The sequence below is a fragment of the Nothobranchius furzeri genome, chromosome 8 (genome assembly GCF_043380555.1).
Source record: "Nothobranchius furzeri strain GRZ-AD chromosome 8, NfurGRZ-RIMD1, whole genome shotgun sequence".
Classification (NCBI taxonomy): Eukaryota; Metazoa; Chordata; class Actinopteri; order Cyprinodontiformes; family Nothobranchiidae; genus Nothobranchius; species Nothobranchius furzeri.
The window spans coordinates 66,202,445-66,221,762 of NC_091748.1; the positions used below are offsets into that span (position 1 = coordinate 66,202,445).

A 19,318-nucleotide genomic window follows, 5' to 3' on the forward strand; every position below is an offset into this window, starting at 1 on the left:
CAGCGGCCTCGTCTCCATCTCAGCCTGGACTGTCCCGAGACGCCATGTCTCCTCTGGCTGCCACATCGTTGCCACCCGCCTTTGATGTCTCCAAGTGTGTTTTGCTTCTTCCGCCCTTCCGAGAGACTGAAGTGGATGGGTATTTTCTTGCTTTCGAGCAGATAGCGGTGATCCTCCAGTGGCCTCGTGAGGTGTGGTCATTACTTTTACAATGCAGGCTCACAGGTAAGGCCCTTCAGGTTATTTCGGCTCTGGCTCTAACGGACAGTTCTAATTATGAGTGTGTAAAAGCCGCCGTGTTAAATGTGTATGAACTCGTTCCTGAGGCTTAAAGTCAGCGTTTTCGTTCTGAAAAACCTCAGCCTAACCAGACTTATGTGGATTATGCTCATGAGAAATCAGTCCTCTTTGAAAAATGGTGTTCGGCTTTAGGGGTAGACTCCTTAGCTGACCTCAAAAAGTTAATTATGGTGGAGGAGTTTAAAAGACACATGCCTGAGAGGCTCGTTATGTATTTGAATGAACAGAAGGTCTCCACTCTCTCTGCTGCAGCCCTGTTAGCAGATGAGTTCGCGCTAACGCATCGGGCTTGGGAGTCAAGAGCTGACCCCGGTCGACGTAGGAGACCCTCTGATACCTCCTCTGACCCTAGTGACCTTCCGGAGTGTTTTCATTGTCATGAAAAAGGTCATGTGATTCGTGATTGCTTTCATCTCCAGCGGAAAAATCGGAGGAGTGGGAACCCACTTCCGACGAAGCCCATAGCTGCTTGTGCTAAGAGCTCACACAGTGTAGATAACTGTGAAGCCCCTCTCTCGAGTTTTAAGCCGTTTTTGTCTACTGGAGTGGTGTCTCTGATTGGCGATGATATTAACCAGGATTTGGTGAATCTAAGAGACACCGGAGATTCTCAAACCCTGATTAAACGGAGTGTGTTACCGTTTTCTGTCACCAGCCCAGGCTGGTTATTCTGTGTTGTTGCGGGGAAATGAAATGGGTTCAGTTCCGGCGGAGGCGCATCGTATTCACCTCACTTGTCCCTTGATTTCTGGTGACCTAAAAGTAGCTATTCTAGATGAGCTGCCCACTCAAGGAGTAGACCTGATTTTAGGAAATGACGCTGCTGGTGGATTAGTTTTACCTCCTCCTGAGCTTATATCCCTGCCTGAAATCTGTGTTAACTCAGACTTACTGCCTGCTTGTGTCTTAACCCGTGCTCAGTGTAAGAAAGACTCAGAGATCTCACTTGGTGATTAGGTGTTGTTCCCGCTGTTGGCTGATGACGTCACCCAACCAGGTCCGGCTGTAAAAACGCCTGATCTAGCCTACAAAGGACTTCTAACAGATTATCCCATCTCCTGTAAGACCTTGGCTGAAGCACAAAAAGCAGATGAATCTCTGAAACCCTATTTTGCGCTGGTTGGTGTGGCTCCGACGTCCTCTGAAGGTCAAGTTTCGTATGTGGTTGAGGGTGATATTTTGTGCCGCCTCTGGACTCCGGCCTCCAAAAAAGGATCTGATTGGGCCCAAGTTAACCAGATTGTGGTGCCTGAAAAATTTGGAAATGATATTCTCTCGTTGGCTCATGAATGTGAGTGGGCAGGACATTTAGGTATAAATAAAACCTATCTGGCCATACTGCACCACTTCTTCTGGCCAGGTCTGAAACGACACGTTTCGGACTTTTGTCGTAGCTGTGCTACTTGTCAGGTCGTAGGAAACCCAAATCAAACTATTCGACCGGTTCCATTACATCCAACCCCTGTGGTTTCGACCCCCTATGACCACATTGTCATAGACTGTGTGGGGCCTCCTCCTCCCTCTAAGTCAGGCCGTAAATATTTATTAACCATCATGTGTTCGGCCACTCGTTTTCCAGAAGCTGTTCCTTTGTCCTCCATCATTACTAAAAACGTGATAAGAGCTCTAACAGTATTCTTCTCTGTTTTCGGGTTGCCCACCGTCATACAATCGGACCAAGGGACCAACTTCACCTCTTGGGTCTTTTCTCATGTTACAAAAACCTTGAACATAAAGCACGTCACTTCATCTAGTTATTATCCCGAACGTCAGGGTGTCCTCGAGAGGTGGCATCAGACGCTAAAGACCATGCTCAGAAAACATTGTTTCTCCTCCGGTCGTTCGTGGGAAGAAGGTCTTCCGTTTGTGTTGTTTGCTGCTAGGGATGCGGTGCAGGATTCCACCGGTTTTAGCCCAAATCAGCTGGTGTTTGGTCATGCCCCTAGGGGCCCCCTGAAGACCCTGAAAGAACAATTTCTTTGGCCAGATTACTCTGTTACCAGGAGTCTTCCGTCATATGTAAGCTCCTTCCAGAAAAGACTCAAGGCAGCTAACCAGTTAGCTCAACAACACCTCAGAACTGCTAAGGTCTCCATGAAGGAACGTTTTGACAGAAAGTCTAGCTCCCGTGTTCTACAAGTAGGAGACCAAGTGCTACTCCTAAATCCCACTGTTGGTTCCTCGCTGTCTCCCAAGTTTGAAGGTCCCTTTGAAGTGATGTCTAGACTGGATGAACGTAATTACATTATAAAAAACCCTTTGATGCGTAGGAAGACAAAAGTGTGCCACATTAACAGACTAAAGTCCTTTTATAGTAGAAACGCGAACCCATCTCAGTCTGGTGTTATAGCCACCACTGTTGTTTCTCCCCCTTCTGATGATCTAGAAATGTCCTCTCCTGCTATTGCTATGGGTCCTCCTGTTACTCCCCGTCTGAGCAATTCTGAAACCCTTAATAACCTTTCTAACCGCTTAGAACATCTTTCTCCAGCACAGCAGATAGAGTTACAGGAATGAATCCACTCATTCCCTGAATTATTTTCAGATACTCCTTCCCAAACTCATCTCATCACCCACGACATTACGCTTTCAAACCCAACTCCCGTTCTGATGCACCCCTACCGTGCCAGTCCACAAAAACGTGAGCTGATGAAGCAGGAGGTCCAGTACCTTCTAGAAAACGGCTTAGCTAAGCCCAGTACCAGTTCATGGAGTTCACCCTGTTTGTTAGAAAACAAACCCGATGGTACGTATAGGTTTGTCACGGATTATCGTAAGTTAAACGCTGTCACTATTCCTGACTCGTTTCCGTTGCCTCGGATTGACGACTGTGTTGATAGTGTGGGAGCAGCGACCTTTGTTTCTAGACTGGACCTTTTAAAAGGATACTGGCAAGTCCCTTTAACCCCTTTTGCCTCTAAAGTCTCAGCTTTTGTAACTCCGGATAATCTCTTGCAGTACACTGTGTTGCCCTTTGGCAAGAGAAACGCTCCGGCTACCTTTCAGAGGCTCGTAAATCAGGTATTGGGTGATGTACCCAATTGTAGTGCTTACCTGGGTGACATAGTCATTTATACGTCGTCGTGGGATCATCATATCCAGACTCTTCAGAAAGTATTTGTTCGTCTGAAATCTGCTAATCTCACTCTGAACCTAGCTAAGTGTGAGTTTGTTAAAGCTACGGTCCGCTACCTATGCAAGGAAGTGGGTCATGGTATAATTCTCGGTTTTCCTCCCACCCCCTTCTGGGGTGGCACTTTTCGTTTTCTCCCCTTTTGAATATTGCTCCTTTGGTTTTGTATATAGTATTGTTTTTAGGTTCTTTGTAAATATCCCTTGGTTTTGTAATAAAATTCTTGGTTTTTAAGTGACACAGCACTTTGTTATTATTTACCCACACACTAATTTTATTACTCCCCTCCTAATCTCTCCTAGAGAGCCGGGGACGTAATATAATCAATGTGGCAGTCACACTGGCAAAGAAAATATAAATACATCATTTTTCTAAAGAATAGGGTTGGGCATTGAGCATCGATTGGAACCGGTTCCAACTGTTAATTGTTCCTGGAATCGTTCAAAGTTTTTTATTTTGATTCCTAGTTTCGATTCCTAGAATGCCGACGGAAGAGGAATCCGCGGCCGATCTTGGTGAAAAATAAACGTGATCTGCAAATTGTGATCAACGCTTTTCAGAGCTGATCACACCAGCTGTCTGTGTGCAGCACCGAGTCCCCCTCCCCCCACCCGGATATATAAATAAACAAACGTGTCTGCCGAACTTTTACTCCGTCATGTAAATTTTAACTCCTGTGGCGTAGAGGAAACTTGTTAAAATACGTCAACATGGTGGCTTACATGAAGCTTTAAAGAACAAACTTTGGACGGTGTCAAGAGAGTTTGTCTCACTGCAGAAATAAAAACACACGGAGCGTCAGCAGTCAGACGTAGCTACATTTAAGTTTCACTTCCTGTTCTGACTGAATAACTGGAGGTGTAGTTCTCAGTCATCCTGGACATGATCATCCTGAGAGTTTTAGCTGAAAACAGCTGGACGTTTCTGGACATGTTGGAGACATTTAGCTTCTCATCCCAGAGATTTCTTCCAGACTTTGGTTGTGGTCAGAAACAAACACACTGGTTGTGCTGCAAGTCTTTTTCTTTTTTCTCCAAAACATGTTTTTGTCTAAATGAAGGCGCTGTTATTGTTCATAGAATTAAAATTCATGTTGAAGTTAAGATTATTTCATCAAGTAGGACTTGTGGTTAGCTGGCTCGTGTAAAACATGTCATGTCTTGAAAGAATCGAAATCGGGAATCAATAGGAACCGGACTTGAAACGAGGAATTGGAATCGGAATCGTTCAAAATCAAACACGCCCAACCCTACTAAATAAGTACCTCTATCTGCTCTAAAGAAAGAAAGAAAGAAAGAAAGAAAGAAAGAAAGAAAGAAAGAAAGAAAGAAAGAAAGAAAGAAAGAAAGAAAGAAAGAAAGAAAGAAAGAAAGAAAGAAAGAAAGAAAGAAAGAAAGAAAGAAAGAAAGAAAGAAAGAAAACATAAAATATAAAAAAGATTTAAAATTTTGATTAATAACATGAGAAAAAATGAAGAATGTGAAAAAAGCACAAGTCTCAATAGATCAAACTTGATGCTAAAGCTGTTTCAGACAAGCAGTTGCCATCTAAGTTGTTCCACTCAGTCTCATCATCCCGCCCACCAAACTGATAAGAGCGCTGTGATTGGCCCACCACCAGACTGGTCAGGGCTGCAGATGTTCCAGTGAAGTGTGGCTAGATGGACATCCAGAGCTAAATCATTGTGCTTCTGCTTCTGTCAATCTAGGCGTCCTGGCTAGCAGTTACTGTAGAAACAATTTAATTCAATTCAATTCAGTTTATTTATACAGCATCAACTCACAACAAGAGTTCTCTCAAAGCACTTTACAAAGTAAACCTTCCAACTGAACCTACTTATGCTTGCACTGAGTTCAGTTCATTATGCCGATTAGTAGGGCTGGGCGATATGGCAAAAATAGAATATCACGATTTTTCCAATATTTTATCACGATTTAGATTTTATCACGATTTTTTATCCATGAATAGCATAACTTCAATTGCGTATTAAAGAAGAGAAACATTGAATAAATAAACATTTATTCATATTAGGGATAATCAGCACAGTGCTAACACACTTATATTTTAAACTCACACCAGAGATGACAAAAGCCCTGAGAGAAACAATTACAAAAATCTGTTTTTCTCGTTTTTCAAGTAACTTAACATGAATTAAAATCGTGAACATATTTAAAGTGCAAACATGTCAATTGCAAACGTATTGTGCAAACATTAACTTGTTCAAAATACTATGTAGCTCCCAGTTGCTCATGTAGTGGATAATTAAGCTCAAATACGGCTCTGATGTGCGGCTGGACCAGAGATCGCTTGTGGTAGCAAAAACTGCGCGTTCTGAATATTTTCTGCAACAAGTCTCTAAATAAAGTAAAATTTTCCAGTGCAGATTGGAGACAACCCATAGAAGCACTGATTTGATCTCATTTCAGAGAAAAATAGAACAGGTTAGATGCACCTAATAAATAAAATTACTAACAAACTCAGGAATCTTTCTTTGCTTCACTGTTCTGGTGCTGAGAATATCACTAATGCGGATCAAAGGAGATACACAGATGAATGCACCTCTTATTATTTGGAGACTACATTTACTGCAGCTGGCAGAGGCAGAGATTGTTTCTATTGATACACGGAGTTTACAGAATCATTTTAAATGTTAATAGGGGAAGACTGCAGGAGGGAGCGGTAAATTACAGGGGTCCCCAGCAAAAACAAGGAACTACGAGTCTGATGAAACCCGCTGGTTTTCCATCAGGCAGTCACGGGGCAGCTCCAGCGACCCAGTGACCGAGCTCAGTCCGGTACCGACACCGGCTCGGCAGAGGGTGAACGAGCCGAGGTGACGTCGTGCTCTGCTTAAGAAGCGGTGTTATATTCCTGCTTCAGAAGAAGCGTCCAACGTGTTTTTACGCTTTCTCCGAGACATGTCACGTCACTAAGTTGTTAGCGCCGCGCGCTAAGGAAACCCTGCGTTCCTCTTCGGAACGTGTCGCTCAGCCGCGGCGAAGCCATGTTTGTTCACACACAAATGAAAACAAGCGGGGAACTAATATATTACTATGACTCACTCTGATTGGTTAAGGGTCAAACAAAGGCGTGTCATTCGCCTGAGGTAAGTTCCATTTTCATTCAGAGGCAGAATTTCAACAGCAGAGCTGTGAATCGTGATAAAACGGTCTCTCAAAAATGACAGACCGTCGGATGTGTAGATCATAAAACGGTCTAAAATCGTCATATCGCCCAGCCCTACCGATTAGTTAAAAGTTAACCAACGTAAGAAAACCCAGCAAAGTCAGACATTTATAGCATTGTCCATACTAAACAAGCATGTAGCAACAGTAGAGAGGAGCAGAACTTGGCTCAGTATGAGCAGCCATCCACAACGACTAACTGGGGATTGAGGACAGACAGACAGGTCTTGAATAAAGGATTGAAAACAAAACAAACCAGAAAAAAAGAAAGAATTTGAGGTGCCAAAAACAAAATCCTCACAAAGCGACTCAGTGTAAAAGAAAAGAGGCAACACCTAGCTGTTTATTACCTAGGGGGTAGATTACTTTATAATTAGATAATTAAGTTATCAACTAATATCATTATGTAATTATAGCAACAGGACAGACTCTTTTTATTCCTATTTCCTGCTGATATGTTTGCAAATCCTAAACGTTTATTTTTAATTTTAGAAAAATGCTAATCTAACTCAAACTTACAAATGACGGGATTAAAAATTTGACCCCAATAATCTATTTTACATCACTGTCCGTTTGTAATCTAAAGTAAAGCAGCTCTGACCGACACCTTTCTGTAAAAGCAGAAGGAAAACAAAGCCCTTGGTACAAATGCCTAACGACTGGTTTTGTTCAAATAGGATTGCTTTAAACATGTGTATTACCTCTGATTGGCATCTTCTGCTAAAACTTCCACACAATATTATCTTTTAATTAGCTTGGAACCACAGCACCAGTCCAGCACTCTTCCATTTACCAGGGAGATAACTAGAGAGGCAATCAGGCGGACGAGCCAAGCGCTGCTGTTAATTACCCACACACAAATAATGAGACTGAGCCTCTTATTAGCTTACACAATCAAAAGCGTCCCTACACTCTGCTGCTTCTCCCGGTCTCCGTGGTCTCCTAAAAGATTAGCTTTTTTAAACAGGGATGCTTATGGCTTAACGGTGATTTGAAGAACCTGCTAAGGCTGGATGTGTTAGTGTTGGGGGAAGTGACTAAACCTCGTCGCAGCACTTATTCAAACAGTAGGTGTTTAGTGTTTGCAGCTAAAGGCTTTATTGATAGGAGGGACTCTTAACTTTTTATTCAAAAATTACTTCTTAACCTTACATGTCTTTGGGGTTCTTTAGTAATGCAGTTGAAGGGTCACTGACCCACTTCCTGGACTCCATGCTTCCTGTGATCCTCTTCCTCACACTGCTCATCCTCCAAACTGAAACTCAAACCACTTTTACCTGTTTGTAAAGCCTGGACCGGGTTCTGATTTAAGCCGTCAAGCCCTTAGACACAGATACCGAGATAAGCCAATAAACCTAACCTGACCCAAATAACATAGCAAAATTCAAATAACAGGCAGCAACACAGCTGACACCTCCTCAGTCAAGAGGACCCGCTAGGATTCAATAAGCCACAGCAACCTGCTGAGGTCAAATATCTAGGTTTAAGCCACGTGATTGGATAACTGCCACTTTAAATGCATTGGCTGTTATTAAAATGAACAGTTTTTATAACCTTATCTAAAAGGTTTAGACTAATGGCTGGAACGTCATAAAACTTTGTGATGGTAATAAATGTACTGTATCTTCTTTATTTAAATGGATACTTTGCAAATTTATCATATTTTAAAATAATTTTCTGAGCCAGCATGGACCCTTTACAAACAAAAGACCCTTTACAGGGTTAACTCAAGGCCACCCAGACCCCTGTAGCCAGAATATTCCACTTGCAACTTCAGACTGGCGGGCCAGTCTGCTAGGACTTAGAAAAATTGAGCTGACATACCTGGCGCTGCAGTCTGGTTCTAGCATGCATTAAGATCACGAACGCAGCGGATTTATTTAAGTTAGTGATTAACCACTCCTGTGGCCACTAATGAAGACTGGGGAGACATTGCAGCTTTCAGATTAAGGTGTTAAAAACGCAAACGCACAGCGAGGAGATAGGTTTTACTTCAGTTTGACAAACGGACACTAGGGGGAGCTAAAGGCAAACCAAAAACTTCTAAGTTTTCTATGTTTTAAAGCTTTTGTGATTACTGAAATTTTTAAGTCATTTTAAAAACCTATAAACTGAAACAGTTAATGACAGAAAATAACAGCTCACGTGTTGCCACCAGAAGAACATTTTGTCATACACAAACATATAGTGGACACAAACTGGTATGAACACCGCAGGTCTTAATGCTCGACTCAGATTTTTTTTAAAATGATTTTTGTGTGGTTGTTCACACTATAACTGAAAAGTGACAGCAAACACTTTCCAGTGTGAACGGTTCACAGCCCCAAAGCGGCCCACGTGTGCAGAATTAATGTGTAAGCTGTGTCATTAAAGGACCCAGAAGCCAATACCCTTGTTTTCCAATGTTACATTTTAATGCGGACATTAATGGGTGGTTGATGATATTGGACAACCCTAAATAATAGCAATGCAGTAACCTGGACAAGCATAATTATTGATTCTCCATCACTTAGTTCTTATGACTGATGTTTATTATCAAGGACCAAGCCATGTGGGCGACTTTGGTCCAGATGCCAAACAAGATTTACAAAAACATTATTTTTATGTTGTATTAGTTTGGGTGGAGATACCTGTTGCAGCTTAAGGTAGAAAGTCTCACTGAAGGTCTTCCGGCTGAAGTACCAGAATCGTTCGTTTGATGGATATACCCTTGCAAGCGTTTCCAGCAGGAAGCGGACTGGTTCCACCACTTCTGTCACCACAAGGTCCACCGCCACCGTCATATAGACCTGCTTATCTGGAGCAAACACAGAGGCAGATAAAACAGCATAAATTGATCTATGAAGAAATAAACTTCTACTTGTAGAAATCTGCCCACTTACTCTAAATTTTGTTTTAAACTAACATTTGGTTTTAGACACTAACGATAGCTGAAGAATTAAAGAGTCTGGAAACAAGCAAGAACCCTTTTCATTACGACACAAAATCACTTTAACTCCATTTCACTAACAAGTAACAAGTGACTTGTGGTGCTACACCCCCTAGTGGACAAGGGGTCAAATCCAGTACTCTGTTGTCCAAAAACCCTGAACCACTAGAACGAAGGTGCCAAACTCCGGTCCTCGAAGGCCACTATTCCACGTTTTAGTGTTTTCCCTGTTTCAACACTGATTTCAATCAGCAGGTGATTTAACAGGCTTCTGGAGAGCCTGATGAGCTGCTGCACAGGTGAATCAACTGTGTTGGAACAGGGAAACAACAAAACAATGCAGGACACCTTGCACATAAGCAAGGAGCTGTAAAATGATCCCTTAGATATAAAGTAAAAATAAAGCACGACACTGACAAACAGCTTAGGATAGTGGGGGGTGGGGTGTAACTGGTTTAGTCAAGAAAAAGGTTGGGAGGATGGAAAACTAGCATCTCTGCGAATGGCAGGATACAGATGTGTTGGTAGTTTTAATAGTAAAGTTGATTGGTGTATTCATAGAACCAGTGATGCCCCCAGGGGGTGGCTGTGGCCACCCCTAGAAAAGTTCTGGGCCCCCCCCACTGACTTTTTTGTAATAGATATTTTGTGTTTCTCAAATTTGATGTGTTGGACACATTTTGTTAGTTTTTTATGAAAATTATTAAAGGAGCATTTATTGTGTCACTGCAGGCTAAACTTTCCCAGAGTTACCACGACGATCAATTTGGTGTGCCACCCCAACATTTTCTCTGGCCCCATGGGCACCCCTACAAAACGTTTCAGGAGGCACTACTGCATAGAACAGACATTTAAAATATTGGTTGCTTTGCAGGTGTTAGCATACAGGTTCAAAAAATGAATCAGTGAATATAAATGTTAAACTTCTTTATAAACTATCTTAAAATTCAAACCTTTAGGCGTGTCTTCATTCAGTGGCTGGAAAACTGGCATGTTGGGATTCCACGTTCCTGTGATGACGTAGGCCTTTCCGTCAGAGCTCTTACCCATGGATTCCTGTTATTAATGACCTCATTATCTTTTTAGGTTAGGCTAAAAAGCATCATAAAATGACTTAAAAGACCAACAATCAGTTTATGTGTTTGAACCTGAACAATCAATTACAAACGTATTTTTTTTAAATAAATCTGTTACTCACCATTTCCAGAAGGTGCATATCACTGTTGCAGACCTTCTGACCAGGACTCAGCAGCATTCCAAAACACCTAAAAGAAAGAAGATGAAGCAGCAAATAAAGAAAACAAAACTCCACTCCACAGACTAAGAATGCTTTTATCAGTCATGTTGGTTGAGATCAATAAAAGAATGTTTTTATTATCTGTTTGTGCAATTCTTTAAGTCTCTAGAAGAGAGATCCAAATAAAGTGAATAAAAGAACTTCAAATACAAGTAGAAGGCTTAAAGATGGGATGGACGATGTACATCTGGAGCATTTTTGGCTATACTGCTTGAAATACTCATCACATAACAATGGAAACAAATAAATGTTTTGTTGAAAAAGTAATCATTTAAATTGCCTCTGAAATTTAAGATCTGAGATTGTCACGCACAACCATCTCTAGGTTGAGAATGGTCCAAAAAAAGGGGACAATATCCAGTGAGCCGCAGTTCTGTGGGCAAAAATGCCTCGTTGATGCCAGAGGAGAATGGCCAGACTGGTTCGAGCTGATAGAAAGGCAACTGTAACTCAAATAACCACCTGTTAAAATCAAGGTATGCAGAAGAGCATCTCTGAACCCACAACACATCGAAACTTGAAGCAGATGGGCTACAGCGGCAGAAGACCACATTGGGTGCCACTCCTGTCAGCTAAGAACATGAAACTGAGGCTATATAACTATAGAGAGAGAGCACATTTCATACACAAAGATGACAATCCACCAAAAACAGGTTGTACTCCTGAAATGGTTCTGACTGAACACAATGGGGTTTCCACTGACTATAAATAAAGAGGGCAGGTGTCTGACAGCAGTGGTTTGAGGATGAAAAGGGGAAATGACCTACTTTCTTAGGTTTGCTGAAGTGTAAAAAGAACTTAAAAGGAGAGGCAGAAACTTATTTAACAAATAAAAATAACACTTTATTCACTTTACTCTGGTGTTCGACAATCGTTCAAATGATACATATTTTGTTATCTGTGCTAATCAAAAAGATGATCTTGATGAAAAAGTCAAGGCTATCGGCATCGTTCCCTGTATGCATGGTAATCGAGTTTAGAGCAGCGTTTGAGTCGTAAATCACATTCACTGCTCCACTGAAAGAGTCAAGCAACCAAACTACAGTGAAACGCTGAAGCCTGCAGAGACATTAACCATAGAGTGTCATGGTAAATTTAAATGCTTTCCAAAGCAAGAGTATTTTTAATAGGACTATCAATCAGTACATTTTTTGTTGTAATTAATCTCACCAGTTTCATAATTAACTCAATTAATGTTTATGTTTGTACCTGAACTTTATTATTTTATGTGTCTAATGTTTTCAAAAACATAAGAGCAGACAAACATATTTCCTTTATGAAACTATTTATTTACTACTGTAACAAGCCCAAACAATGACAACTACTGTTCAGAATGTTCTATAGAAAGTACCTGAATGATCAAAAAATATGCGAAATGTACACCTGAGTACAGAAATGTATTGCATCTAAATGTAACGGGAAATTAGAGCTTTTAAAGCTTCTTTCCAGAGAATTTCTCTTATCTGATGGCACCATCTAGTGGCTGACAAGCATATCACACTTCTTCTGTTTGTTTAAGATCGCAACTTCACGTTTCTTTTTATAAATGTGCTTCTGTAGCCGACAAACAGAGCTAAAACACGTTGATTTACGAGTATTATTCTTATGTCATGTTGTGTTCTCATATATTTAGTGCCTTGGGCTTCTCGACAGGGTCACGGAAGGCGCTTTATAAATAAAGCTTTGATTGATTGATTGATTGATTGATTTATATTTTAGAAACTAACGTCCGCGAAAAGTTCATCAACTCTGCATCAGCCAAGGTATTCCTTAAATTTGAAGCAAGTAAGCGGTAGTCTAACGCTATTGGTTAGTTCTGGTTAGCGCTCAGTGTCCTATTGCACGGAGCTCTGCAGGGCAGGGGGCGTGCTTAGCAATAAAAAAAAGACATTACATTATATCACAGTACATGAAGAGATAATCACTTTTACAAATTTCTGATAAATCATACATAATTTCTGAAAGGGGAAAACTCCGGAAAGCTGCTTTAAGTAACTGTGATACTAAGAATGATCCTCAGATCGAAATCCTCCACGGTACTTTATCCTGCAGCATGATGTAGCTGTTCACTTTTAGCTGAGCTACGGGGCTCAGATATTAGGAGTTTGCCCTGTAATGGGTGGGTTCGAAACCAGATTTCGTCCCTGTCAGTTGCTGTGTCTGTGAACAAGACACTTCACTCTCCTCGCCTGCTGGTGCTGGAGGGACTGACATTGTTGATTCTGTGGGAGCCTCGCCTCTGACAGTGTTATGCAAGGTAGCTATGGCTACAAGGTAGCTCATTACCATCAGTGTGTGAAAGATTGTACTTTCTTGCTTTTGTTTATCTACCTTTCGCCCACACAGCCTCCGCTGTTTGATAGAGGTGGTAATTTACAGTCATCGTTGCATTTAGGTGGCATTTTAAACTCAAAATAGTCCAGTGACAGGAAAAATCCTCTTTGCACCGGTTACAAACAACATTTATCAGCTTCACCGTCTGGAGGGGATTTAAGATGAAAACACTCGGGTCAGAAAAAGTCACACAGCGCTATGTGACACCGTAGAGTTTGTATTCATGGACTCACCCATCCTGGCTCACGACGAGGGAGGTTGTGTTGATTTTGCTGCCAACTGAGAGCAGAGCACGCTCAGCTAGTAGAAGCTAATCATTAGCATTAGCAACGCCACAACACAGCAGAACACATTTGGGCTTGTGGCATTTGTGGAAGCTGCACATCAATGTCACAGAGCAAATGGAGGCAGTGGAAGAGTCGCGTTGCTGTTAGCCAATCAGAGGAAAGTTGTTGGAATATCACAAGAATTAATTAGTAAGACTCAAAATTCTGTCGTTTTCCATACCCCACTCTTCCGAATAACATCTACTTTGTTGTTTGAGTAGCTACTTCAAGATTTTTTTATCCGCAGAAAACTACTCACAAGGAACTGATTCATACAACTGATTTAGACAAAGATTCAGTTTTATGGTCAAAGATTCGCTTTTATGGTTTTCTTTTTACAGAAAACATATTCATTATGAGCCACATTTTCTGCAGAATTCTGATACATTATACTTTACCTCATTTTGCTATAGTTTTAAACATAACAGAAGGGACTCTCACCTCTCGATGCCCAGCTCCTTGTTGCACATTTGCTGAACTGAAACCACCACCTTCTTCTGGACACCCTGTCGCAGCTTCAGGTAGAACTTTTCTCTGTCCTTAGGCACCGGGCTGAAGGCGGGAAGGAAGAAAAGTGAAGATGTCTCACCTGAGCTACACGAATAAGAGTTTTAACTGATTTCTGTTCAGATTGTTAAATAGCTGGTTAGGGTTAGAGTTAGATGAAATATGTGCCCCCCCCTCCCCTCCCCCCCAGGCCTTCTTCTCAGTACAATTTAGCTGCTGGTAGTTTATTTCAAAAGAGATTAGAGTGAAAACATCCACTTCTTAGAAAATGTCTGAAACACAATGTCTTTTGGAAATGAAAACAAGGTCTCGCTGAGCTAATAAAACTTTATCCTCTTCATGGGTGAACAATCACAGCAAGACAAGATTACAGCAGCACACTAAGCCTTTCTAAACACCAACCCATCTGTGCTGATAAGAAGGAAAAAGGAAAACGGGGTGTGTGTGTGTGTGTGTGTGTGTGTGTGTGTGTGTGTGTGTGTGTGTGTGTGTGTGTGTGTGTGTGTGTGTGTGTGAGAGAGAGAGTTTGTGCGCATCAATATCTGCATGTTTGGATCAAGTACTTGTAGTTGCCTTTGCCATCATCTTCCCTGATTTCCAGTGAGACAGCAAAGGTGTAAAGATCACCATCGGGTGGACCCGAGTGTGTCGCATCTCTGATGTCTGCGGGCTTTGAGGAACGACGAAAGGCTGTAGAAAAACTGTACAGGATACGACTGACCTGGAAAGAAAAAGACAAGAAAAGTTAGATTCAAATGGATTAAAATAAATAAATATGAATATACAATTTTGATAGGACACAAAATTGGTGAATATTATCATAAAAGAGAAATACCACCATAGAAAAATACAGAAGAGGTGATGAAATTCATCACAACAGCGCCCTCTGCAGGTTTACTATTAGAAGCTAAAAACGTGTCAGGGAAAATATCAGGTCTGTTTGTGTCCGTGTTAGAATAACTAGATGAAAAGTTGCAGGGCAAGATGTTTTCAACGTTTACAGATCAGATTACAGTTAAGGTCAGCGGAAACCTGTGCTACTTGTTGTTTTACAGCTCCTTTAAAGCAGAACTGGTTGTTGCATGTTTTAATGTTGTTGTGTTGTTATTAAACCATGTGATATGGTTTAGAGGTCAAATAAAAATAATAATACAGATGTGAGAGTGGTGTGAGAAAAAAAAGAGCTCTAAAAAATAAACACAGAGGACGGAAGACCAACAGCTATGAGATGACATCATGAAACCCAAACAGTTTCAATCAAAATTTAGCCATTTTTTTGTTTCTGGTTCTGGTGAATCCCTAATTCTCTGAATGAATATGTAGTGTGATGTGCACTAAAGGCACACAGCTTACAGCCTCTTTGATGTGGCAGGAGAAAACATGGATCTGGAAGTCTTCAGAACTTCGGTAACTCTCCGTGAATGAGAAACAGTCGCTTTCCACAGATCCCTCTTGGCCACGAGCACAAAACAACACTTTGTAGATGGGAAATGAGGCGATCTCTGTTCCTGAGGCCTGATCCACAATCCTGAAGAGAAGGAGACTTCCGAGTTGGTCTCAACAGAAAACATTTAAACTCATCATGTCTCTGACTACTCGTGTAGCTTAGACTGAATCCCACTAGTGTTGTCATTTTCACAGACTTTTTTAAAGTGTGTGCTGCAGGATCTTGCAATTGGCAGCGCTGTTGCCTTGCTACAATGAGGTCACAGGTTTGAATCCCAGCCTTTCTACATGGAGTTAGCATGTTCTTCTCATGCATGTGTGAATTCTCTCCAGGTACTTCGGTTTGCTTCCACTGACCAAAAACGTGTGTTAGGTTAATCAGTGACCCTAAGCTGCCCCAAGGTGTGACTGCATCTCTGTGTGTCCCTGTGAGGGACAGGCAGCCTGTCCCGGGTGCCTCCCACCTCTCGCCTGATGACTGCTGGAATGAGACACCAGCTCCCCGTCACCCTACTGAGGAATACGCATATCAGATAATTAATGAATGACAATTTCACACAGATTGAGACATAATTTTGGCATTTTTTGACATACTCTTTTCTGTGAATTCCAAAAGTGTTTTACACACCAATTTAGTGGGATTCCAAGTCAAAATCTGCACATTGTCTTACAATTCTGTGTCTCTAACTGGTTGCAGCCCAGTGAGGTACTCAGTTAGTTGAAACAGGTGAAATGGAGATCACTAATATGGTAATAAATTAGCTAGCTTTGTAAGTTTACTCAACCAACCGGTTTCCTGTCTGACATTTAAACGTGGTTCTGCTTCCCTTTTACTAAATGAATCGTAACGGCTGTGGAGAAACTCGAGTCGTGCTCGGTTCATCTCTAAAACATTTTGAGAACTAATATTACAAAATGTGTTCAGTTTCTAACAGATTATTCTAAAAATATTATTTCACCAAACAAAATGGCCTGTATTTGATATAGCGCCTTCTAGAGTCCTGGAACCCCCCAAGGCGCTTTACAACACAATCAGTCATTCACCCATTCACACACTGGTGGGGATGAGCTACAATGTAGCCACAGCTGCCCAGGGGCGCACTGACAGAGGCGAGGCTGCCGAGCACTGGCGCCACCGGTCCCTCCGACCACCACCAGCAGGCAACGTGGGTTAAGTAAGTAACAAGTAATGTCCAAGTTCAGAGATGACTTCACTTTACTCCAAACCAGCAATTTAAACTATAAAAATATTGCGGAGATTAAAGAATAAATAAATAAACAATGAAGTGGTTCTCTCGCATTTGTCTAAAAATCTCCACCAATAACACAATGACTGGACCATCTGGTTGTCTGTTTGGTTCCTCCGCTCATTACACACTCGCCTATTTAGCAACAGAACACCACTGGTGATCAATAATATCAGTGAGGGAGAAACAGCTGGCTGCTACCACTTCAACTTTAGGACAAACTACCAGAGTCCCAAAAAGAAAAAACATCATTTGAAGTCACGGACAACAAAAGACGTTTGATCCTAGAAAACGACAAATGGTGCTTAGCACTATCTAGTTTGCTTGGACAATGCTGCTTCCGGTGTCAGGGGGATGTGGACTAGGGATGATGGCAAACAAGAGGGCTGAGACTTCTGTGACCAAGTTAGAATTTAAAAGCTAGCTTGTTTTGCAGATTTGCCATGGCAGCTTTAAGTCCAACAACTTCTCAAATATTTTATTTGTCGTGAGTTGTGTTTCTCTCCTCTGACCTGACGGAACCATCTGGACCACATGGCACATGCAGTGTGATGGGGATGGGGATGGCACTCTCAGCTCGCAGGGTTGCCATGGCTCTCTGCGCCTCTGCCTCGTTGCGAGGGGCTTTGACCCAAGTGCAGCCCAGGTATGACAGCTTGTTGAACTGGACACTGTCCTCCTCTACGGCAGTGGGACTGGACGGAGCCGGACATACTTCTGCGGACAGACAAATAAAGTTGTCTACTTTTATTTAAGCTAAATAAACATTCAAACAGGGCTGCACAGGGGTTAGCGCCGTTGCCTTGCAGCAAGAATGTCCTGGGTTCAAATCCTGGCCTGGGGTCTTCCTGCATGGAGTTTGCATGTTCTCCCTGTGTGTGCGTGGGTTCTCTCCGGGGAATCCGGCTTCCTCCCACAGTCTAAAAACATGACTGTCAGGTTGATTGGTCTCTCTAAATTGTCCTTAGGTGTGAGTGAGTGTGTGTGTGTGCATGTGGTTGTTTGCCCTGTGTCTCTATGTTGCCCTACGATGGACTGGCAACCTGTCCAGGGTGTACCTCACCTGTTTGCCCGAAGACTGCTGGAGATAGGCACCAGCCCCCCGTGACCCTGCATGGATAAGCGGGTTCAGAAAAATGGATGGATGAAATAATCAAACATTGAAAATAAAAGCAAACATAAGATGTAAAGTTTAATTTGTGTTCAGCAAACACAAGATGTGGCAAACGGGAAATAATGGTTTGACTGAGAGGGTAAAGCGCCAAACAGACAGAGAAGAAGATAAAAGGAACGCAAGTTAGTCAACTAGCATAGCGAGTAAAAAAGTGAGTAAAATCAGTCAGTAGTGATCCCAGTTCTGCTTGGTGACCTAAATAATCAGACTGACTGCAAGTGAAAATAATTAGCAACATAAATGAATGTTAGCGAACTGACATAAAACACACACACACACACACACACACACTTCAATCCCTCCTGCACAAATGTGATGTGCTTATTTTTTCTCTCATTGCGGAAGAAGAACAAGAACAAGAAGAAGATGAACAAGAACAAGAAGAAGATGAACAAGAAGAAGAATAACAAGAACAAGAAGAAGAACAAGAACAAGAAGGAGAACAAGAAGAAGAATAACAAGAACAAGAAGAAGAACAAGAAGAAGAATAACAAGAACAAGAAGAAGAACAAGAAGAACAAGAACAAGAAGGAGAACAAGAAGAACAAGAACAAGAAGGAGAACAAGAACAAGAAGGAGAACAAGAAGAACAAGAGGAACAAGAAGAACAAGAAGAACAAGATGAACAAGAAGAAGATGAACAAGAACAAGAAGAAGAATAACAAGAACAAGAAGAAGAACAAGAAGAAGAAGGAGAACAAGAAGAAGAACAAGAAGAACAAGAACAACAAGAACAACAAAAAGAAGAACAAGAACAACAAGAACAACAAGAAGAAAAAGAACAACAAGAAGAAGAAGAACAAGAACAACAAGAACAAGAACAAGAAGGAGAACAAGAAGAAGAACAAGAACAAGCAGAACAAGAAGAACAAGAAGAAGAAGAAGAAGAAAAGATCTTTTCTATAGCGCCTCTCAAGATAAAAATCACAAGGTGCTTCACAAAAACAAAAAATTTTAAATATAAAAAATAAATTTTGAAAGATATTAAAAATATGTTTAAAATATGTTTAAAATAAGCAAAAATAGAGAACTGTGATAAAAAATGTAAAGAGAGAGAGAGAGTGAATAGGAAAGAGGGAAATCAGTGGATCCTGAGGAAGGTGAAGTAGACAGGGAGAGCAGAATAAGGTCATGCAAAAGCCACTTTGAACAAATGAGTTTTCAGCTGCTTATTGAAGGAGTCCACTGATCTCAGGCTCAGGGGGAGAGAGTTCCAGAGTCTGGGGGCCACAGCAGCAAATGATCTGTCACCTTTGGTCTTTAGCCTGGTGCTGCACAACCAGTAGGCTTTGGTCACTGGAGCTCAGGGACCTGCTGGGGGTGTAGGGACTGAGAAGATCACCAGTGTATGATAGTGTGAATCTATGAGAGAGAGCAATGCGGCATCTATTTTATGTATGCACAGAATACACTGTGCCGAGCTCAAAGCGTTTAGCCTCG

The 19,318-nt window shown here is 41.6% G+C and overlaps 1 protein-coding gene across 1 annotated transcript in view; it reads right to left on the reverse strand.

Moving 5' to 3' along the window:
* rabgap1l (RAB GTPase activating protein 1-like) overlaps positions 1-19,318 on the reverse strand; it is a 124,221-nt gene that overhangs the window by 93,990 nt on the left and 10,913 nt on the right. Inside the window, exons 4-10 of the mRNA XM_015970875.3 lie at positions 17,217-17,421; positions 15,365-15,539; positions 14,575-14,732; positions 13,946-14,056; positions 10,746-10,812; positions 10,501-10,603; positions 9,249-9,415 (exon numbers count right to left, since the gene is read on the reverse strand). Coding sequence (XP_015826361.3) covers positions 9,249-9,415; positions 10,501-10,603; positions 10,746-10,812; positions 13,946-14,056; positions 14,575-14,732; positions 15,365-15,539; positions 17,217-17,421 — 986 coding nt within the window. The remainder of the gene's footprint in view (positions 1-9,248; positions 9,416-10,500; positions 10,604-10,745; positions 10,813-13,945; positions 14,057-14,574; positions 14,733-15,364; positions 15,540-17,216; positions 17,422-19,318) is intronic.